The sequence below is a fragment of the Muntiacus reevesi genome, chromosome 9, assembly GCF_963930625.1.
Source record: "Muntiacus reevesi chromosome 9, mMunRee1.1, whole genome shotgun sequence".
Taxonomy (NCBI): Eukaryota; Metazoa; Chordata; class Mammalia; order Artiodactyla; family Cervidae; genus Muntiacus; species Muntiacus reevesi.
The window spans coordinates 83,342,696-83,366,540 of record NC_089257.1 but is presented as its reverse complement, the minus strand read 5'-3'; the positions used below and the strand labels follow the sequence as shown (position 1 = coordinate 83,366,540).

The window sequence follows — 23,845 nt, the reverse complement described above, 5'->3', positions numbered from 1 at the left end:
CCAGTTTATTTATTTGGCAAAAGCCAAAGTGAATGGAGTTAATAATGAATAGATGAAAAGAATTAGAAACTGCCATTGCAGGTTATTAGCATTCTGAAAAGTCGACTAAAGCAAGAAAAGATGGAATAAAAGCTTGAGAAAGCAGGATCAGAAAAGGGATATTTACCATTATTTAAGTTTTGTATGTACCTGTCTTCCTCACTAGAGTTGTATCCCAAGCACCTAGCCAAAAGAGGAGGCACAAAATGAAAATTGCTTGTTGACTTGCTTTTAAAAGTGCAACTCCCAGAACCGGGAGACAATAAGTAAGTGGGGGTTAATTTGAAAAGCAGACTCTCTGACAAGAATGAAGATGATTACATAGCATCATCACTACCAACCAAGTCCTCTGAGAATATAAAGGTTACACTCAAATTATCATAACATTCTCTGAAGGAATAAACATGGTTTACATATTCTGAAAACAGAACCCTTTAACATTTTCAATTTTCTACAATGCAACCAATAATAATGTCAACGGTGGGCTAGACCAATTCTTAGGGACAAACTAGTGATAAACCAGTGTGACGGCTCCAGGTCCTTTGCTTATTTTCTGTCTGTTGTCTCTCTGACAACAGACTGGGTAGAGGATGGAAAACAAAACAAATTAACCAACTATGTTAGGCTTTAGTCGCTCTGTAAAATAAATGAAGTGTTAGGTTAACTGTTAAGACGGACTATTTCAGGAGACCAAAACATTTTATTTACTTGCGGCATTCCTTTCTACAAGCAGCATGAATTATCAGGAGATGAATAATATGAAGTAAAGAACATAATGGCCTAACTCTACAAGAAAACAATCCCCAGAGAACACGTTTACCTATTTGAAAACTCATTAAAATAAAAAAAATACCGCAAAGTTGAAGACAGGTGAGACAACAAGGTGGCCGGGAAAGCGGTCCTAGAATAGGAGAAAATGCTATTTCAGGTTTAAGGGGAGCAGCGATAGTTGCTGAAGCAAATACCCGCATTAAGATGACTGGCTGGTTTCTCTCATCTGGCATCTGTGATAATGGCAACAGAACAGAAAAAAAGATAGGGTTCCCCACTTCCAACACCGCCACCCAGGCAACCTCGGCTGGAAGGATACAGGTAGGCGCCAGGTCGGTGACGCCCGCCGCTCAAGCGAGGGCTGAGGGGGGCTTTGACGTGGGTGTCCGAGGATTCAGTGCCCAGTCCGGCGACCGCGCTCCGGGCTCCAGGCCTCCTGGTCAGCATCCTTCACCTCAGCGCCGCCTCCCGGCTAGCCCCGAGAGCCTCCGTCATGGCAGCTCCCGCTGTCTCCTCCGGCCCTCTCAGCACTCCGTCTCTCAAGCCTCGCGTCACTGCGGCGGGAAAGTTGGCCGCCGCAGCTCCGGTTCCCGCACAGCGGCGCTCTCGGCGGTGGTGTAGACGGCAGATGCCGCAGCGGCGACCTTGCCTGGAAACGGCAGAGGTGGCGACGCCGCCGCCATGTTGACAAGCAACCGACGCCGCGTCCTTCGCGACGGCGACCAGGTTATGGGGGCGGGCCCTGGAGGCAGCCAATAGGAGGAGAGGACCCCTCCCTGTGCCCCGCCTCCCGCTTCCCCCCTCCCCCGCCCCGAGTTGCCTGAGGGCGGCGGCCGAGAAGCTTGCATCCTCGGGGACACGCGCCCTCTCAGGAGGGCGTGCTGACTTGTGTCTTGGAACCTGACTCCGGTCCACGTCGCTTTTATGAGGCTGTTTTCGTGGTGGTACTAAGAGTGATGAAAGACAGTGGGATGCAAAAATCCCCAGATATTGGCAAAAGCCACCGTGGGGATTCTGAAATGATTTTCTCGGGGGTAATTCAGGGTAGGATTAACTACCGAGGGCTGTTGTGTGGTTGAAGTTCTGTCTTTCTGGAGCATCACTGTTTCCAACCACCATCTCTTTTAAAAAGCTTTGTGGAGTGGAAATTTCCTTTCTCTGCATTCCTTCACCCCCTCCCTGATCTGCCATTCCGTCTGCAAGTCGTCTTCCTTGCCATTTCCCTACTTATAAGCTCTGCATTTCAAAGGCTTTTAATGGTGCCAGCCTTGTTGCCAGATTCTGGAAATAGACCATCAAAGCATCGGCGGCCAGGAAAGTAGTGCAGATTTAATTTAGTAATCTCCTGGGAAGACATGCCAAAAGAGATCATCATATTGAAACTGTTTCAGAAGGTATGGAAAATTGAATGGATTTTTGAGCCATCAGTTCAGAAATTTTGCAAGTAAAAAATTTGAAAAAAGGCTGAAACTTTTTGTTGGAGTTCATTGTAAAAACACATGTGAGTTCTGAGTATATTTCAGCATTTTTTTTTAAAGTTTTTCTTTTTGTGTGGAAAAACCTCCCATATTGGAAGCAGAATGTACAAACCAAATGAAAATCACTCACCCACCATTCAAATGCCTATGTCTGTGAATCAATTTGTTCATTTTTATAGTTCAAAATAATAAACTTTTCCAGTTGAAGCTATTTGAAACAGAGTTTTTGCAAAGTTGGATGCAGTGATTCAAACTGGAATGTGTTCTGATTAAAAGTGCCACAACAAATCGAGTTTTGACTTAAAACACAAAGCACCTAAGCCCCCTTCAGGACCATGCCAAGAGGATACAATATGTAATCATGGCAAAGAAAGGCTAACTGTGTACACTAGAAAGATTAGCTATCTTTGCAAATTTTTAACTGACCTAGTCACAGGAATTTACATTGATTCTATTCCCACTGGTTATCATCACAAGTCTGTTTCTCTAGAGACAATTTGAGAGAGTAAGCAATGGAGGGCAGTCTTCCCCGGTGGCTAAGTGGTAAAGAATCCACCTGGACTGCAGGAGCCTCAGGAGATGTGGGTTCAATCCCTGGGTAGGGAAGATCCCCTGGAGGAGGACATGCAACCCACTCCAGTATTCTTGCCTGGGAAATCTCATGGACAGAGGAGCCTGATGGGCTACTGGAGCGACTTAGCATGCAAGTAATGTAGGTCAGTAAAGTGCAAATAAAAGTTAGTGGGATGGTTAGCCTTCCTGAAAGTCTAGTTTTTGCTATATTATTAGTTTTGTATGTCATCACTTCTAGGCACCTTATTTTTTTGTCACATGGTGTATTAGCATTAAGAAGCATAATTTGGTTTTTTAGTTTCCTACAAATGCTCGCCCATATAATCATTCTTCATTCAAATGTTGCTTTACAATGATACTAAAGAAGGAAAGAAATTTTAAACACAATGTTACCAATTACAGGATTTTTTAATCTTTAAATTATTTCCTTCTTCAGAAAAAAAAATTATTTCCTTCTTCAAAATGTTAAACAGGCTTTTCATATTTTAAGTTGTACAGTCCTTTATTAAGTTGCATAGATTCTAGAAGAACCTTTAAGATTAAATATTTGGATAATAGATAATTTGAAGCATTTATAAGCTTTATCTTTTGGCAGGAAAGATAAGTATGATTTAAGCAATAATAAATAGTATTGCTCTAAAAATCACTAACATCTGCTGGATCACTGAAAAAGCAAGAGAGTTCCAGAAAAACGTCTGTTTCTGCTTTATTGACTATGCCAAAGCCTTTGACTGTGTGGGTCACAATAAACTGTGGAAAATTCTGAAAGAGATGGGAATACCAGACCACCTGACCTGCCTCTTGAGAAATCTGTATGCAGGTCAGGAAGCAACAATTAGAACTGGACATGGAACAACAGACTGGTTCCAAATAGGAAAAGGAGTACATCAAGGCTGTATGTTGTCACCCTGCTTATTTAACTTATATGCAGAGTACATCATGAAAAATGCTGGGCCGGATGAAGCACAGGCTGGAATCAAGATTGCCGGGAGAAATGTCAATAACCTCAGATATGCAGATGACACCTTATGGTAGAAAGTGAAGAGGAACTAAAAAGCCTCTTGATAAAAGAGCCTCTTTCAAGGAGAGTGAAAAAGCTGGCTTAAAACTCAACATTCAGAAAACTTAGATCATGACATCCAGTCCCATCACTTCATGGCAAATAGATGGGGAAACAGTGGAAACAGTGTCAGACTTAATTTTTTTTGGTCTCTAAAATCACTGCGGATGGTGACTGCAGCCATGAAATAAGAAGACGCTTGCTCATTGGAAGAAAAGTTATGACCAACCTAGACAGCATATTGAAAAGCAAAGATGTTACTCTGCCAACAAAGGTCCAAGTAGTCAGGGCTATGCTTTTTCCAGTGGTCATGTATGGATGTGAGAGTTGGACTATAAAGAAAGCTGAGTGCAGAAGAATTGATGCTTTTGAACTGTGGTGTTGGAGAAGACTCTTGAGAGTCCCATATTCTGCAAGGAGATCCAACCAGTCCATCCTAAAGGAAATCAGTCCTGAATGTTCATTGGAAGGAGTGATGTTGAAGCTGAAACTCCAAACCTTTGGCCACCTGATGTGAAGAACTGACTCACTGGAAAAGACCCTGTTGCTGGAAAGATTGAAGGTAGGAGGAGAAGGGTATGATAGAGGATGAGATGGTTGGATGGCATCACTGACTCAATGGACATGAGTTTGAGTAAACTCTGGGAGTTGGTGATGGACAGGGAGGCCTGGCGTGCTGCAGTCCATGGGGTCGCAAAGAGTCTGACACAACTGAGCGACTGAACTGAATGGAACTGAAAAATCTCTATATTTTGTTAAAAGGGATAAGTGAATTAAATATAATGATTACTTTTTCACATCAAAAACCTTAAAGTAATTCATTCTTTTATTAAGGAAATAAATATTGACCACTTACTTTGTGCCAAATACGCTCTAGTGGTGGGATACAGCAGTCAGCAAAACTTCAAAGTCCCTGTGCTTTTAAGCTTGTATTTATTTTTCTTTCTTACTAGAATATATTAGGTAATGAAAAGTACTATGAGGAAAAATGGAGTAGTGTAGAGGGATAAAGAATTGATGTCAGTTCTATTTTAGATAGTGTGCTCAGGGCAAGCCTCCAAAAATGGGAAATTTGGGAAGAGGTTTGAATGAAGAAAGAATGTTGCCACTCAAATATCTGGATGAAGGTTGTTATTCAGAAGCAGTGGGAGCTTTAAGTACAAAAGGCTCTGAGGGCAGAATTTTAGTTGATATATTCAAGGAACAACAAGAAGACCACTGTATCCAGAACAGAGTGAGGTAGGGAAAGTGTCCTAGGACTTGAAATTAAAGCAGTGTATGGGGGTGTCCTTCTGATATGGTGGTGACTTACGTAGTACATAAGGAATTAATATAAAATCCAACTTCCAATGGAGGGAAAGCCATTGGAGAATTTTGAGTAGTAGAGTAAGACCTAATTTAATCTTTCAAAAGAATCACTCTAGTGGCTGTGGGGAAACTAGTCTGCAGTTGATAATACTAGAAACAATGAGACCAGATTGGATGTTATTATGGTAGGTTGGATGAGAGATTATGGAGGTTTTTACTAGGATGGTAGTCAAAGCAGTAGTGAGAAGTTTTCAAAATTTAACCTGAGTCATTAAGATGTGTTGATGCATGGTTGTGGCAACTGAGCGGAATTTTTTTTTAAAGAAAGAGTCAAATGTGACTCTCAGATATGGGACTGGAACCAGTTACATAAGGAATATTGCCATTTACTAAAATAGGATGAGTGTGGGAGAATAAGATTTAGGTTTCAAGTATGTTAAGTGTGAGGTGCCTGTTAGACACCTGTCTTCATTAACATGGTTTCAGAAGTTGTTAATGATGTTCTGTTTACAAAAGAAAATATAGTAACCACTTTATGGTTATAAAACATGTTCACATAGTAATCTAATTTGGGTACTGTCAGCCTTGTGAATTATATGAGGCAGTGTGTGATGGACAATTTCTTGAGCTTTCACTTTCTTCTTGGCTGAGGTTATTTTTTTCTTCTACCGAAGTATTTTCTTGCTGAGGCTATTACTTTTTTGCTGAAGTATTTTCTTGCTCAAGTAAGAATTTCCTGAATTTGTCTGTGGGCAAGCTGTGAAAGAACAAAGTATTTTAACGTCTGGCTGGTTTAAAATTACTAAAGTTCTGCCATCTTCTTTTCAATTTTATAAGACTTCACTAGGAATTTAAGATTAAGGATTAATACTCGAAAATAATGATGATAATAAAAATAATAATGATACCACCTAACACTTGAATACTTGTCATTTCTCTTGCACTCTGCCTATGCTTACATACATTAAATAATTGAATCCTCACAACAATCCCCATTCTACAAAGAAAGTAAGCTATCATGATATTAGGTAACTATGCCCAAGTTTCCAGAGCAAGGGAGTGGTGAATCAAGATTCATCCAAGAATTCTGGTACCAGAGCCGGCACTCTGAACCACCCCATATTGCCTCTTGGGAGAAACTGAGAAATTTTCAGTAGAATAAGAGATGAGAGTGCTTGCACTTAAGTAGTGGGTAGTGGGGATGTAAAGTAAGAAAATAATCTAAGATATTACTTCCTCAATTGCTATGTTAGTGCCCAGAGCATACCCCTCACTATGCAAGTGCCATAAAAACTGTCATCTCTATCGTGTGGTTCTTGGGCTAAGAATGGAAATGGAGATAATACCTTGGATAGGAAACAAAGCACAGGAAAGTCTTAAATTTAAGGTAATGAAGACTTAGGCATGTTTCTATAGGGAAAAGAAGGAGCTACTATCATGGAGAATTTGAAAATTCATCAAAGACATTGATCTATCAACTTTCAGAGAGTAGTGATTTTCATTAACAACAGTGCCCTTATATTCACAATTGTTGAAATTTTAACACTATTGATGTAAAACATACAAATCAGTTAGAGTCCTAGGAGTTTGGTCTAGGTGGTTAATGTGACCATCATTGATAGCTACATTCAGTTGTAAGAATGTTTTAAGTCTGAACTATCTGCTCTGGGTGTCCACACTGATTAAATTTCTACTTAGTATTTTGTAGAAATAGTTTTAATATATTAGTCTTCCACTCCATCATTTAAGTAGAAACTTAACTTCTACTTTCTTACTATTTTTATGCAAACTGGTTCACAGTAAGAGAGTTACACATTATCAAAAGAATTTTTTTCTAAGGAAAAAAATTGCTGGCTCATAAAACTTGGATAATTCTAGAAATTCTTGGTTGGTTGCTTGATTTAGTTAGCTAGCTGGCCAGCTATTGCTTATATTCCAAAAGCACGAATTTACAATGCAGACATGTAGTGATAAAAAGGGTTTGTATAACTTAGAATGGTGGGATCTCTGGAGGCTACCTTATTCCTTATATGAAGGGTGTTGTTTCAAACGAGGGCATGGAAACCAGCAAGTACTGGCTTCTGTTTTTGTTGTACACCTTCCAGAAATTTTTGACTGAAGACTCAATGTACTGGAGCTCTTTCCACACAGAGCTAACTGATATTTGAAGAAAATTTTCATTTCTCCAACCAAGAAAAATATGATTTATCTTTTCCAAGCCTCACTCTTGTTTTTAAATCTATGTATTTTCACTTGTGGAGAAGCTACACAAGACAACTGTGTGCATCATTCTACGGTAAGAATTTCAGCAATGTTATTTTAGCTAAGAAAGCATGATTATATAGTTTTTAAGATATATACTAGGTGTTTGACAAGATTAATTACAGCACTCAGTATAATTTATGGAAAAATTAAAGTGTTTATTTAGAAATGCTGAGACATGCTTAAATAATATTATTTTTAAACTTAGGAAACTATAAACTGAAGATTGCCTCTTAACACATTTCTTGTAAAAAATTGTTAAAGAAATTGCAGACCTAGGTTAAAAACCAGCCAACAACTTTCCACTTAACTTTAATAATGAAATATCTGGTAGGCAATGAAAAGTTCATTTTACTAAAAAAAAACTGTTCTATAAACTTTCATGCTTCAAACATAGTCTAATGCCTGGTTACTCAGGAAATTTTAAAATTTAAAATTAAAAAATTGTATTCAGAGCAATGTCAGAGTGATAGCTAAGACTGTATTCAATACTATGAGTAAATGGTGATTTGAATCTCTATAATTTAAATATTGGTTTATAATATTTAAATGTTATAAAATGTATTTACCACTGTATCAATACCAAATTCCAAAGTTGAAGCAAGAATAAATTCTAAGAAAGCTACAGAAATATTAGTAAGAATTCTCTATGCTAAAAATTTAAGAATCTTATTTAGATCTAAAAAATATAGTTGTAAAATATAGCTGTTTTTGAAAACAGCTAATATGTCACTTGTTGTAGGAGTATAGGGGAAAGAGCAAAAGTTAAAAGTAGATCTTTGTAGCAAAATGTATTTGGGGCAAATATCTTTTAAATTATGTGATTAGCTCTTTACTTTTCTCTCAATATCCATGTCAAAGATGACAGATCTTGTTATTATTTTATTTTAATTACAGTTATTTAAATCTTATAACTTCTACCAAAGAATGTTTTAATAATAAAAAACTGGTAATGTATGCTTTAACATTAAAAGAATCCAACAGTGTACCAATAAGAACTGATACATTTGGAATGACAGCTGTGATCGACTTTTTTTTCTTTTTTTTTGAACATAGTAGTCTGTACTTTTTACTCTCCTAACCCCTGCCTTGTCCCTCTCTCCTTCCTTGTCCCCACTGGTATTCAAAAGTTTATAGTTGGTTGTTAGCTTTTGATTTTAGTTTAATTTTTAAAAATGTATTTTACTGAAGTGTAGTTGATTTATAATGTTGTGTTAATTTCTGCTATACAGCAAAGTGATTCAGTTATATATATTTATATCATACACATATAAAATAAATATCCTTTTTCATATTCTTTTCCATTGTGGTTTATTATAGGGTATTGAATATAGTTCCCTGCGCTACACAGTAGGACCTCATTGTTTATCCATTCTAGATATAACGTTGCTGGCTTTTTAAAATGACATCTGTTGTTGATTTTGCAAAGGAAAATTCCATTCTTTTTTTTCTGTTATCATTATTGCTACCTTTTAAGTCTATGAATACTTTACCTTTCAAATCTGTAAATACCTTAGCTTATACAAAAGCGACAAATCTCTTACACATTTTCCCCTCAGCCCCACATCACAGTTCCTACAAATTGGTGGCTGAATGTCCTTCTGGCATAGAAATGCTGCAGGCTTCTCAGGGAACCGTCTTAGTATCCACTGTAGGAACTTCAAATGGCCTGATTCCTGAAAGAGGAAGGGCTCAGCACTGTATCACACAGGGAAATGTGTAACAGTCAAGGCCACAAAACCACTGTGATGGAAAGTAGGCCCTAAGTGAATCCTTTTGGAATTGGAGAGGAAAAAAAGAGAGCAAAAGATTTGTTTGTGGAAGTTTGAATTAACCAATTAATTATATATTCTTTCTTTGTGTATGTCCTAAAATCTCATCTTTTTCTAGAGTCTTATGATATATTAGGTAACATGACATACTTCATATATTTTTTCTTATTTTTTTTTTAATATAAAGGATTCTCCAGGAGTTAACATTGTAGAAGATGAATCTAATACAAAAGGTGAAAGTAAAAGTAATGCTACTGTTTACAAAGAAGATTGTGGGGAATCATGTGATATTAAAACTAAAATTACACGAGAAGAAAAATATTTCATGTGTAGTAAGTATTAAAAATAACTAGAATTAAAAAAGTATTTGGTTTATTATTTCTATGCTAGATATGGAAAAATATACTTTAACATTTGTTGAGTCATTCAATATATATCCTGATCATCCTAGACTAGAGGTATATGTTTTAGGCACATAGTAGGTGCTTCACACCTAATTTACCTAATTGGTAAATGAATTATTTTTCTATGTTATATAGCCCAGTAACATCAACTGACCACAGAAGGCCCTGACACTATCAATTTGCCTAGGACTATTTTCTTAGTTCCATCTGAATCAATAGGAAATTTCACCTAAGTTTGAGGGGGGAATTAATTAATATTGAATAGCTGATACAATAGATATAATATAAATACACAGCCAATATATGTAGCAAAGCATAAAAAATAAAGAATTTTAAAATCTTCGTTTTTGTTTAAAACTATTTAGTAGCAGCACAGTAATTCTTATGATCTACTATACGTACCTAGGGGATGGGATGAGAAGGGGGATCAGAAGGGGAGGGGGTTCTGATTCAGTTCTTATAGGACTTTAACTCCTAGGTCAGAAAGTATAAAATGCTCACTTTATTGTGTTTAATTCTGTGTGTAACACAAATATCTCAGACTTCTCAAACCAATGAGTGTAGGTTTAGATCCATTAAGACAAATGTCTAAATCCAGCGAGTATTTAATAGAAAGTGAGAGGCTGAAAGTAAAAATGACAGGTGAAACTGAGTGAAGTAGATTTTAAGCTATCAAGAGTTATTAATGGGATTCTACTGCTAGAGTGAAATTTAGGAAAATAGAAATGACTAATTTTAAAAGAATAATTATGCAATAATAGGGGACTTCTTTTGTTATAAAGAATATCATCAGTATAATTGAATAAACTTGGATTAAGTCTGCGAAATACATGGTAATCAATGCATAATTCCTGATTTTGATAGTTGTGGTGGAGAGAATGTCTTTGGTGTAAAATACACTGAAATATCCAGAGGCATCATGGTGGCATGCTCTCAAAAGAAGAAAAAGTTCTTCATACTGTTCTTACAACTATTCTATAAGTAAGATTGTTTTAAAAAACATTTTTAAAAAGAAAAAATACATAGTAAGAAAGTTGAACCAGAAACCAACCAGTTAAAACTTTTGACTGAGGTTTATTACGGGTGTATATCCTTATGTGTTTGCATTTTCTTTATACAAAAATATAGCATTAATAGAAAAAAATTAAAAGAAAGATTTACTTTAGAAATTAACTTTCATGATACAGAATTATTGCCTTTTACTTTCTTATGTAGTAAGAATTGATGAATTTTGACCTCCTGCTTCTTTCTCTCTCATAGAGAATTGATATCCAGAATATTGTCTCTCATTTATATCAGATTAAATTAGGAGGTACTGAAACAATTGTTTTCTTGGTTAACCTTCAGTTAAACAAAAAAGTACTAAGTAGAATATGCAACTCTATGTATTTAGTTAGATTGAGATATTATTGCATTTACATAATTTACATATTTATCCCAAATCATTTAAAAATTCTTTTTTACTATAGTTATTTTCTATAACAATATAACATTTAGTAAACCCATTTTATTATGATTTAAGGGAATTTGCAAAATTCTGTTGTTTCTTATACACGAAGTACCAAAAAACTACTAAGAAACATGATGGATGAGCAGCAAGCTTCCTTGGATTATTTAATTAATCAGGTATGGCTTTTTTTTTTTTTTAGAATTGTGCTCTTATTGTGCGTATACATTGGTATAGTTAGCTATTTAGTGCTTACTGTGTCAGAGACACCATAGTATAAGTGCAGGCAAACGGAAAGCAAAAACCAAAAAAGGATCTTCCCTTAAAGCTTATTCAGTCTGTTCAGGGGGGCTGGGGGTGGGGCAGAAAAATGGATTGAAAATGTTGTGAATGCTGTTAGAAAGATGCACAAAGGAAATTCAAAATCTGAGCTGTGGGAAATTTCCCCAGATTACAGAGATTATGAACTGAGTCATGAAAGATGAATAAATACTTCAAAGGTCACACAAAGTTTGGGTAAGGAGACTAAGAGCAGGACGCTCCATTCTTGGGGAACTGCTTAAAGTGGTGCAGGGGCGGAGTGACTGGTGAGGTAGAGGGTGTGTAAGGAAAACTGACTCAAAGAAATAGGAACTAAATCATGCCCCACCAGGGAGTCATCGAAGTGCTGAGCAGGGAAATGCAATGACTAGACTGGCATCTGGTGTGGAGGATGGCTTGAGGAAGGGCAGATAACAAACCACAGCAAAGGGGCAGACAAGATACAACGAGCAAATCTGCAAGAGTAGTCAGATATAGAAACGGCAGATGAAGGCCGTGTTCAAGGGAAAACGGTGCGGAATGTAATGATTGCTGTTTAACGCTACTGCTTTCTTATAGCAGTGAGGAATTCAAAAGAAGGATGGGCATTATATATATTTCAAAGCTGGATTTATAAGAGGCTTAGCGATATCAGTTACAGAATTCAGCTAAAAAGGTTTTGTTCCAATACATATTTGCTTAAATATATGCCTGTGTGTTTAGGTTAATGAGCTCATGAATCGAGTTCTCCTTTTGACAACAGAAGTTTTTAGAAAACAGCTGGATACTTTTCCTCACAGACCAGTTCAGTCACATGGTGAGAACTTTTGTATTTCAGCCTTTTCATATTTGTCTTTTGCTACTTAAAAATTTCATGGACAGGTTGGTGCATTTAGAACTTTTGTTTAAAAAATATAGCTCTTTATCATCTAACAGGCTGGAGGAGTAGCACCTGCCATTAAGCAAATTTCAGCACAGACAATACATATTTTTCTGAATTGGCAAACTTTTCTGACCATTTGAAAGTCATGGCTATAGATAGATATTCAGAATCTGTTGAAAATAGAATAGTTTTATTAATATGTAACAGAATGTAGGCTCTCCTTTTACATTTTAGTAATAATCAGTCTTTGCTTAGAAGAAAAGGTCTCAGAATTCCTCCCACCTATAAAAAGTATTTTTGACATGCTTGAGATGTTTCAAATTAGAAAATAAAATTTGAAGAAGAAGCTTGATCCAGAAAGAAATTGGAATGTAGCTCTTTTGATGCTAAAATACAGTATAATGGTACAGTAACTCCTAAAGGAATAGGTTTCTAATAAAAATGCCCTATATATCTTACAGTTGTGAATTAATACCAAAGTTTCAAAGCAAATAAATGTTTACTGATGGCCTAGTAAGTGATCTTTCTTTTTTCCTTGCAAAGAGAAGGAAATAAACTATTACTGAGATCATTTATGTGTCAGGTACTATGACAGGCACTTTCACCTGTTATTGTGTTATTTTTTATTATGTTATTTTACCTCATTTGTGACTAGTGAAGATAGTGTAACATGGTGGTCATGAGCATGGACTCTGGTGTCAGATCATTTGTCTTCAAATCCCCGATCCACTGTTTCCTGATATCAGTTTCCTCATCAGGAAACTAATAGTCTCCTCTTTCCATGGAATTCTCCAGTCAAGAATACTGGACTGGGTTGTCATTTCCTCCTAAGGGGAATCTTCCCAACCCAGCAATTACCTGGGTCTCCTGCATTGCAGGCAGATTCTTTATCATCTGAGTCACCAGGGAAGCCGGAACTTATAGTACCTACCTTGACTGTTTCTTGTGAGACTTAAATGAGTAAATACATCAAAATCTCCTAAAGTATTGCCTGAGCATGATAAGACAGTATAAGAGTTTGCTATGATGATGATTATCATCAGCTAAGGAATACGGAGTCCAGAAAAATCTAAACAATCTGTTCAAATTTATTTCGATGGTGATGGCAAAGCAGATACTCTATCACAGATTAATCCTTTGCTGTAAGCTTCTATCATTTCTCTAAGCATAAGTTTATCATAAAAATATCTCTTAGCAACTCAGAAGAAAGGCAACAAATCTATATTTTCTGGAAGTAAAGGGAGAAGCAAACAATTTTTTACAGCTAACTTTTTGTAGATGATATTTTCTGCATATTTACTGTGTGCTAGGAACTGTGCTAAGTGCTTTACATAATGTCTTATATGTATATTGCCAGAATAACACTATGATGTAGATAGTGTTAATATTATAACAATATTGCACATGAAGAAAAGTAGTTAAGAAACAGTTAATAGTTTTGACTAGTAAAGAGTAGAACTAGCCTCTAACCCAAGCTTCTGGCTCTGAAGTCTCAGGCTTTGATATGTTTGTTCTCTGGGTGATTGATATTGTAAAATTAAATTTACTTTATTATATTTATAGGAGATAAATATAATATCTGAGTTTCCTGGTAGCTCAGATGGTAAAGCGTCTGCCTACAATGTGGAAGACCTGGGTTCGATCCCCTGGAGAAGGAAATGGCAACCCACTCCAGTATTCTTGCCTGGAAAATCCCATGGACTGAGGATCCTGCTAGGCTACAGTCCATGGGGTCACAAAGAGTCGGACATGACTGAGCAACTACACTTCACACTTCAGGAGATAATACAAAGTAAAGCATCTAGAGTAAAATGTGGCATCATATCCACATAATAGTTATGTTTACAATCCCCTGGAAAGTGGAATGCTTTAGAGAAGGTTATTATAGACTGCTACAGTTCTAGCTATTGTCAACAGAGCAGGCTTTAGCCCAAGCATCAATTCCTCTGGTGAAGAACATGATCCCTCTTTTCTCTCCCCTTGCTCATTTTTAATGGGGGCCCCAATACACCAGAATATCTGAAGTTTCAAATAGTGGAGAAAGGATGTGTCAATAGTAGCTAGCCTACTTATTCTTTTGGATTTTCTCCTTGTCATCATTACAGATTTCTGTTACATATTATGTTACCATGATAAGCCTAGATTTCTGAAAATACATTGTTTATTGAACAAGAGAGTGTATAATGGTAAAATATATTAAATAAATGTTGGTACCAGCTGGGCAAATAATAACAGTGAGCTATCAGTGAAGGTTTACCGCAGCATAAATTTAGTCCCAGTTCCTCTGTTCATCTAGATTCTTATTTTTAATGATGAGATTATTTTTCTTTTTAAGAAGTTTAAATCGTCATATCATTGTTGTTGTTCAGTTGCTTAGTCATGGACCGCATAACTCGTGGACCTCATGGACTGCAGCATGCCAGGCTTTTCTGTCCATCACCATCTCCTGGAGCTTACTTAAACTCATGTCCATTGAGTCGGTGATGCCATCCAGCCATTTCATCCTCTTTTGTTCTCTTCTCCTCCTGTTTTCTATCTTTCCCAGCATCAGGGTCTATTCCAAAGAGTCAGCTCTTCGCATCAGGTGGCCAAAGTATTGGTGCTTCAGCTTCAGTGTCAGTCCTTCCAATGAATATTTAGGGCTGATTTCCTTTAGGATTAACTGGTTTGATCTCTGCTGTCCAAGGGACTCTCAAGAGTCTTCTCCAACACCACAGTTCAAAAGCATCAATTCTTCGGTGCTCAGCTTTCTTTATAGTCCAACTCTCACATCCATACATGACTACTAGAAAAACCATAGTTTTGACTATTACAGATCTTTGTTGGCAAAGTAATGTGTCTGCTTTTTAATATGCTGTCTAGATTTGTCATAGCTTTTCTTCCAAGGAGCAAGTGTCTTTTAGCTTCATGGCTGCAGTCACCATTTGCAGTGATTTTGGAGCCCAAGAAAATAAAATCTGTCACTGTTTCCATTGCTTCCCCATCTATATTCCATGAAGTTATGAGACTGGATGCCATGATCTTAGTTTTCTGAATGTTGAGTTTTAAGTCAACTTCTTCACTCTCCTCTTTCACTTTCATTAAGAGGCTCTTTAGTTCCTCTTTGCTTTCTGCTATAAGGATGATATCATCTGTATATTTGAGGTTATTGATATTTTTCCCAGCAATCTCGCTTTCCGCTTGTGCTTTATTCAGCCTGGCATTTCTCATGAAGTACTCTGCATGCAAGTTAAATTAGCATATCATTAATGAACATTTTAATAATAATTTCACATAACACTGTCAATTCTCTATAATAAAATGATTAAGTCTTAAATGTATATGTGGAAATATCCTAAATAACTAATTTTACTTTTCTAGGTCTAGATTGTACTGATATTAAAGATACCATTGGTTCTGTCACCAAAACACCAAGTGGTTTGTACATAATCCATCCAGAAGGTGCTAGTCACCCATTTGAGGTAAAGTTTTTCCTTATTACATATGGAATAGGATTGGCATCTAATCTGTTTAAATAATATTAGTTTTAGTTGTTTTATTATTTTATTTCTTCTTAAAAATTTTCAAATAAATTAGTATAGGTTCCAGTTTCAAAAGTTTTGTTTTCTGGGATTCTTTGCCCAAACCACAAACCAGTAAAAGAATTAGAGTGTCTTTCACTTTTCTATTTGAGTGTTTCTGGTTACATTCTTTAAAATGAGTCCATTTGGTGCTAATTCTTATCTTTACAGTAGATGAAATTATGCAAAATAAATACTTATTTGCTTTAATTAGCTTATGGATATTAACAAGTAATGGTGTACTTTGTCTTGGAACTTGGTAAAAATACTTTAATTTCTCTTCCTACACATGGATATACTTTGTTTGGATGGTAAATGACTTTTTGTGACTGTATAAAAAATTAATAATTTAAAAAACCACTCACTAAATTGTGAGAAAGATTGAGAAGCTGATCCATTTCTTAAACTGCATAAAATAAATTACTTATATCTATCCTTAGTAGTTCTCTACCATGATTTCTAGAGGCAATTTCAACTCAAAATTATGTATGATTAAAACTATATGTTATTATATATTGTATGTTAATATTATATATAAAATTTTCTGGTTGCATTTTTGTGCATAAGAAAGGTTGTAATATGAATATCATACCTTATTAATAGTCTTTATTACACAATAAAATTTTTCTAAGTAGATACTACCAGTTTCTCATCTCAGTTACTAACATTTCCTGACATCTATTAGAAGGATGTCAAAAATTGGGAATTAAGTGGGAAATAATTTTAAATTACCTAAATTATCTCACCTACAGATTCAGAAATGGGCCTGAACAGATGTGGAAAGGGAAGGCTTCTAATTTTGTGAAGAGTGGGATGCATAATTACCTCTTTTATGGGAAAGTGTTGGTTCCCTAACTTCCTCCACACTGCCTTTTTCTGTCTCTGTGTGGGAAGTTTCTGATGGGGAAGATTGCTCTGAGTTTCTTGCTTTGTCACTTCCGTGAGTCCTCCATGGTGATCCTCTTAAGGGCATTTAGCAGAGCACCACTGATGCATCCATAAGTGCCTGTGGGGCGGGGCATGTGCTAAGTTGCTTCAGTCATGGCTGACTCTTTGCGACCCCATGGACTGTAGCCCACCAGGCTTCTCTCTCCATGGGATTCTGCAGGCAAGCATACTGGAGTATGTTGCCTTGCCCTCCTCCAGGGGATCTTCCTGACCCAGGGATCGAACCTGCTTCTCTTATGTCTCCTGCTATGACAGGTGGGCTCTTTGCCACTAGCGCCACCTGCAAAGACCCATAAATGAGGCTTAGACCATGCTTTTCTGTCTGAAAATCTCAAACTGAACATGGGCCATCCAGGCTATGGAGAAAAAAAGCAATCAAAGACAAACACACAGGCATATTTGACATTGTTTTAAAAATCAGCATTTTAATTAAAAGGAAAAGTTATTTACAAAGAAATGTATCATTCTGCCACATCAGATGGATGTCATTTGTTTTTGTTGTTCAGTTGCTATGTCTGACTCTGTGACCCTATGAACTGCAGCACACCAGGCTCCTCTGTCCTCCGCTGTCTCGCAGAGTTTGCTCAGATTCATATCCATTGAATCGATGATGCTCCCGCCTCTGTCTCCTTTGCCTTCAATCTTTCCCAGTATCAGGGTCTTTTCCAATGAGTCAGCTCTTCACATCATGTAGCCAAAGTAATGGAACTTTAGCTTCTGCATCAGTCCTTCCAATGAATATTCAGGGTTGATTTCCTTTAGAATTGACTGGTTTCATCTCCTTGAGGTCCAAGGACTCTCAAGAGCCTTCTCCAGTACCAGAATTCAAAAGCATCTGTTCTTCAGCAGTCAGCCTTCCTTATGGTCCAGCTCTCACCTGTACATGACTACTGGAAAAACCATAACCTTGACTATATGCATTTTTGTTGGCAAAGTGATGTCTCTGCTTTTTAATATGCTGTCTAGGTTAGGTTTGTCAAAGTTTTCCTCCCAAGGAGCAAGCATGTTTTAATTTCATGGCTGCATTCACTGTCCACAGTGATTTTGGAGCCCAAGAAAATAAAATCTGTCACTTTTATTACTGTAAAGTCTGTCACTATTATTACTCAATGGAAAAATATTTATAAAGTTGAGGAATAAGAGCCTTAAAATGCAACAACCACATATATTGACTGACTCAGGGACTGCAGTTAGGTTTGTTTTATAACAAATTGTATTATTTCTTAAGATTTTTAAAAAATATGAATATTTTAATGACATACTTTGGAACTTTCAGTGGCAGTATCTTCTCTTTCTCTAGGGTTAGGGTGAAGTATGGGATTCCCTAATAGCTCAGTTGGTAAAGAATCTGCCTGCAATGCAGGAGACCCCAGTTCAATTTCTCGGTCAGGAAGATCAGCTGGAGAAGGGATAGGCTACCCACTCCAGTATTCTTGGGCTTCCCTTGTGGCTCAGCTGGTAAAGAGTCTGCCTTCAACGCAGGAGACCTGGGTTCGACCCCTAGGTTGGGAAAATCCCCTGGAGAAGGGAAAGGCTACTCACTCCAGCAATCTGGCCTGGAGAATTCCAAGGACTATAAAGTCTATGGGGTCGCAAAGAGTCGAACATGACTGAGCAACTTGCACAAGCATGAAGTATGAGGTTTATATCAAAGAATGAAAATAATGGCATGCTGGTTTTTTTTTTTTTTTTCTGGGTTTATTTTAGGTTATGTGTGACATGGATTACAGAGGAGGTGGATGGACTGTGATACAGAAAAGGATCGATGGGATAATTGATTTTCAAAAGCTGTGGTGTGATTATCTGGATGGATTTGGTGACCTCTTAGGTCAAATTTTATTCATTTCTCCTCTTTTTTCTTCTTTTTGGTATTATGCCTATAGACTGTCTGTATTGGTCAAATTATTAGTAAAAATAGCAAATCCTATGAATATAAAAACATGACTTAAACTACTCTGCTCATTAGCCAAATTATTTAAAATAATTAGGTCTTCAGTTGGGATCTAGATATCTTTGTTTTTAGATGCCTGTTGAAATGTGATTTGACTGAAAATTGTAAGTTGGGTATTTATTAAGTATTGCTTATACACCCAGCAGAATTCTGGCAGATGGTCAATAGTTATTTTTAGAATTAAAAACTGAATGAACAGGGACCTTGAAATTCTTGAGATTTGTGCTGTGTCTGTACAAACAAATAAAATGGAAATTTGGGGTACATTGTGTACAAGCTCAGATAATGTGAACTGAGAGTAGTGATTTATAAAAGCATCAGTAAAAATCACTATGCTCAAAATTCGGAAAATGGAAACCCCACATGAACTGTAAAGTCTGTTCCCAATATTCCATGGCAACATCACTTTGGCTGTTGAACAGAAACATTAGTATTTCTGAACACTGCAGAATTTTACATTAATTGGAACATTTGCAGGTGACTTTGATCATTTTTATGCTATTATTTTTAGTTGCTATTGTTATAACTTAAAATATTTGACATCCCATAATAATGTCATTCAAGGATTTAGTAAGTGGTGGTGTTGGTCCTACTGCTAAAAAGCCTACTGCATGTCAGTGAGGTTAGAAAGTGTGTGAAATATAATAAAATGTCACAAAGAAGGCCAAATAGCTGCCATACTATGGAGTGCAGTTGATATACTTGTGTTTTCTCAGCCATTACCTCCAATTTTCCAACAAGTGTGGCCATCTGAATCAAGCAGTCATAGATCTGCATACTCTAAATTGTTATCTTCCTTACATAATCCTTATTTCTGTAGGTAGATAATTTTAGTTTTAACGAAAAATGTCTTCAGGCAGATATACTTTGGTAAACAGGCTGCTTTGTACTTGGCCTATTAAAGAAATAAATGGTATTAAGGAAAGTCTCTTAAGTTACACGTGGGGTTGGGATATAGGGGAAGTATAGCAAGGACATTTAATTGGAGTGTCAGACTAGGAGAAACCAAGCGGTCCCGTCTTACTTGTTCGTCTTTCTCACTTTCTATCATCCTTTCTTCCTCTAATTCTTCAGAATACTCTTTAGTTCTAGGTGGGTATGCAGCTAAAATGCTCCTGTAAGCCCTTGAGAGTGACTTAATGTCTTAGCTATAGTTTTAAGAGTATGAATGCTGTCACATCGCCCCCAGCTCTTTGAAGTTCATTTTATTAGACCTTACTTCGTTTGGCAATTTCGTGATTCAGGCAGGGGGATGTACTTCAGAGCAGGAGTGTCCACATTTAGGCCATGGCAGTGAATAGAGGGAGGTAGAAAGCCAAGGGCTAGAACATGCAAGTATGCAGTTTGTATTACGGAGTTTAAGAATTCATCCTGGATCTACAATCATCTTGGAAATACAGACCCTAGCCTGGGGATACTCTGGTGTTTCTACCTTACATTTCCATTCATTCAGAGGTAACTGACAAGCTGTGTTATAACAAAGAAATATTAGTTCACAAAACATTATTCTCAAAGACAGAGAGAGAATAATTTCTATTGAGCACTTTCAGGAAATACTTCTTTAGGAGTTGCTGATTTGGAGGTTAAACCTCTTACATTTACTGGTACACATCATTTTGTTATCTGCCATAATATTTGAACTGGTAGTTTCTGTTGATATGCCTTAAGGTAGAACTTGACTTTTTACTTAATATTTAAATGATTTTTTGAATTTAATTTAGGCAGATAAAAAATGAAAGTTATATATATAACTGTTTCATTTTTTATATTATATATATATATATATATATATATATAACTGTTTTGCTTGGTCTAGTAAAGCAGAAGTGGGAAGATACACACACACACACACACACACATATATATTGGCAAATTAGGCACACAGTGATAATTTGAGCTAGGGTCATCTAGTCCCTCAAATAATTTATGTGCATCATCTCAGAGTTATTGAAACACCAAACAACATCAAGCACTTAATAATACAGGATTATTCCAATAATACAGAGTTATTCTAAATATGCTATAACATATTTAAAAAAACATTTTTTTAACAGGAGAATTTTGGCTAGGACTGAAAAAGACTTTTTATATAGTGAATCAGAAGAATACCAGTTTTATGCTGCATGTGGCACTGGAATCTGAAGATGACATATTAGCTTATGCATCATATGATGATTTTTGGATAGAGGATGAAACAAAATTTTTTAAAATACACTTAGGACGATATTCAGGAAATGCTGGTAAGTTTTTATTCCTAAAATTATCCAAAAGATTAAAATCTAGCTGAGTCAATATTAGATGAAGATAAAAAGTAATATATTTATTTTGGCATATATATATATATATATATATATATATATTTATAGATGTAACTGTTGACAGATTAAGAATAAGAAAACTGGCCAAGTCTTGAATTTTGAAACTCTGCTGTGATGGTTGCATCATCTTGTGGTTTTGAACTGCTTTACACACTGTAAAACAATTTGCCACATGTAATCTCAATTGATTTTTTAGATAGCGATTCTGTGGGATAATCTGGGAAGGCATCATTTCCATTTTCATGTTCTGAGAGGCCGGCATTTAGAAGTCTTAGAATGTTAGAGCTGCTCTTCACTCTTCTCACTTCACAGGTGAAGAAAGATTAAGTGACTTCCCGAATTGCCAGCTCATGACATCTGAGCCGTGGCAAGGACCGAGGCTGATAGAACAGCTAGTTTAATGGGCTTTTAAGGGTCTATATTTCAGTGCATCTACTCTCTCCCCCCAAATTTATATTTGTTAGCACTTTAAAATACTTGATGTTAAATTTATATTTTGATGTTGATATTTTAAACTTGAGTTAGTATCAAATTTAGCTCTTCCGTTGATTGCTCATCATGATTCTTATTCAATAGGTATGATTAGTGTTAGAAATCCAAAAATAAATGAGTTATGCTTCCAGCTGTTTAAGTGATCACAATATAGAGGGGGGGATTAAATAGAATTGAAAACTGACTAGAACAGAATACTGATACAGCTTTGGAGGTTAAGAGGGAGAGAATGATTCCGACTGATTGCATCCCGGAAATCTTCATGGAAGGGTGATTTTCAACAAAGAATTAATGTTAGATTCAACCTGGGATGCTTTTTGAAAGTACACACTTGTGAAGTAATTAGCCTCCAACTAATAAAAAAAAAATTAAAAAAAAAAAAAAGAAAGTACATACTTGTGCAGAATCTGATTCAGTAAGTTTGGGCCCAGGTATTTGTATCAACTAGATGGATGTTTAGCATCCTTATAGCTGAGAATCACTGATTTGTATTTGGAGGAGCGGATGGCATTTGGGCAAAAGAATGTAGGCAAAGAGAACAGTTTGAGACAAGGCACAGAAATGGAGAACACACTAGTGAATGTCAGATAAAGGGGATAGAGCAGTGGTGGGGCAGGATGGTGTGTGGTGAAGGAGCAACATAGATCCTTGCGATAAGAGAATGTACAACAAAGTTTACATTACCCTTTCATGATTCAAAGATTCAGAAAAAATTCCACTGCTTAAAAAGTGCCATATCATGCTATATATAGGATTTCTTTGGACAAAAAGGAAAAGAGAGAACACAAAATGGGCTAGTTGATAAAGACATGTTCAGGGAACTCTATTTGGCATTTCTTTCCTAAAGTGAGACATATTTTCATGTTTCATTTGTTTTTAAAAAATACAAAAGAAACTATCATTCAATTCATACTGCTACTGTTTGGTCCTTTTACACAGTTAGCAAAGATGTAATAGTTTTCAATTTAACTGATAATATGCAGAGTTTTACCTAGGCCATCACAGACCTTTGTAATTTGTGCCATTAAATGTACACTTGTGGAGAAGGGCATGGCAACCCACTCCAGGATTCTTGCCTGGAGAATCCTATGGACAGAGGGCTACAGTCCATAGCGTTGCAGAGAGTTGGACGCAACTGAAGCAACTTAGCACGCATGCAATGTTCACTTGAAGATGTTTATTATGTTGAGAAATTCATTACCAGATTTTGGCTTATTGCTCCTGGAGGAGAGATTTTAATCTGATATCTAGTAAAAAGTAATTTAAGCCTTAGTTTTAGATGCAATGCTTTTTCACTTTTGGTTGGTAAAGATTGATTAAAATTACAAAAAGTGCCTTTAAATTTAGTCATTAAAAAAATCTTTTTTACCCAGGTGATGCATTCCGGGGCTTCAGAAAAGAAGATAATCAAAATGCAATGCCTTTCAGCACACCAGATGTTGATAACGATGGGTGTCGTCCTGCATGCTTTATCAGTGATCAGTCTGTGAAGAGCTGCAGCCACCTCAGTAACAATACCGGCTGGTGGTTCAGCCAGTGTGGTCTCGCAAATCTGAATGGCATTCATCACTTCTCTGGAAAGTTGCTTACAACTGGAATTCGATGGGACACGTGGACTAAAAACAACTCACCTGTCAAGATTAAATCTGTTTCAATGAAAATTAGAAGAACTTACAATCCATATTTTAAATAATCTCATTTAAAATTTTAATGCTATTTTTGATAATATATAAAAGATTCTACATAGTTCTCTTTTTACTGAGTGTTTTAAGAACATCTGCCAAAATTTAACCATAGATGACATTTAGGTATTATGAATCTAATTAGAAATCTTTAATTTTGTAAGGTTTTAATAAAAGAAAACATGGCTCAGTGTATGCTTTTACTACTAGCTATACTAGTAATATATAATAAAATTTGTTTTGAGTGAATTACAACTTGTCTACCTGAAATCTATTGTCCCTTTAAAGGATTTTCCCTTTTCTTTAAAGCATATATAACCATAGTAGATTCTTAGGAAAATTAAAAAGGCATTATATTTATTGCTATATTTATTTGAAATAGCTACCCATATAATCCACAGATAATTTCTATAGAAGACAATCATATGGAATAATTTTGTGCAGATTAATATATAAACTTCACATGGTTTAAAAACCTAACTATTTCTGAGTGACTCCATAATATTTTATAGTTAATAAGAGTTTGCTGCAAAAATAAAGTCTTCCTTGTTTTCTTATTTTATTGTGGCTAATAAATTTACTCTCATTTGTAATAAA

General features: G+C 36.2%; 2 protein-coding genes across 3 annotated transcripts in view; one reads left to right on the top strand and one right to left on the bottom strand.

Annotated features, from left to right (window-relative positions):
* CEP126 (centrosomal protein 126) overlaps positions 1-1,509 on the bottom strand; it is a 99,859-nt gene extending 98,350 nt beyond the window's left edge. The window contains exon 1 of the mRNA XM_065944169.1: positions 1,130-1,509. Within this exon, the coding sequence (XP_065800241.1) occupies positions 1,130-1,257 (128 nt within the window). The 5' untranslated portion in view covers positions 1,258-1,509. The remainder of the gene's footprint in view (positions 1-1,129) is intronic.
* A 5,672-nt stretch (positions 1,510-7,181) lies between these two features.
* ANGPTL5 (angiopoietin like 5) lies at positions 7,182-23,516 on the top strand. 2 transcript variants are annotated; one of them, XM_065944167.1, is made up of 8 exons: positions 7,182-7,525; positions 9,451-9,595; positions 11,190-11,293; positions 12,138-12,231; positions 15,658-15,758; positions 18,513-18,633; positions 20,811-20,996; positions 22,940-23,512. In XM_065944167.1, exons 1-8 carry the CDS (start codon positions 7,430-7,432, stop codon positions 23,257-23,259), a joined length of 1,167 nt encoding a protein of 388 aa, XP_065800239.1. In that variant the 5' UTR covers positions 7,182-7,429; the 3' UTR covers positions 23,260-23,512. The 2 variants fall into 2 exon arrangements, with proteins under 2 accessions (XP_065800239.1, XP_065800240.1); XM_065944168.1 differs by lacking the exon at positions 20,811-20,996 and having other exon boundaries at positions 22,940-23,516.
* Positions 23,517-23,845: the final 329 nt, after the last annotated feature.

Coding starts and splice junctions, on each gene's coding strand:
- ANGPTL5 (XM_065944167.1), top strand. CDS start 7,430: ATGATTTATCTTTTCCAAGCCTCACTCTTGTTTTTAAATCTATGTATT. Junction 12,232..15,657: donor CAGACCAGTTCAGTCACATG/GTGAGAACTTTT, acceptor TTACTTTTCTAG/GTCTAGATTGTACTGATATT. Junction 20,997..22,939: donor ACGATATTCAGGAAATGCTG/GTAAGTTTTTAT, acceptor TTTTTTACCCAG/GTGATGCATTCCGGGGCTTC.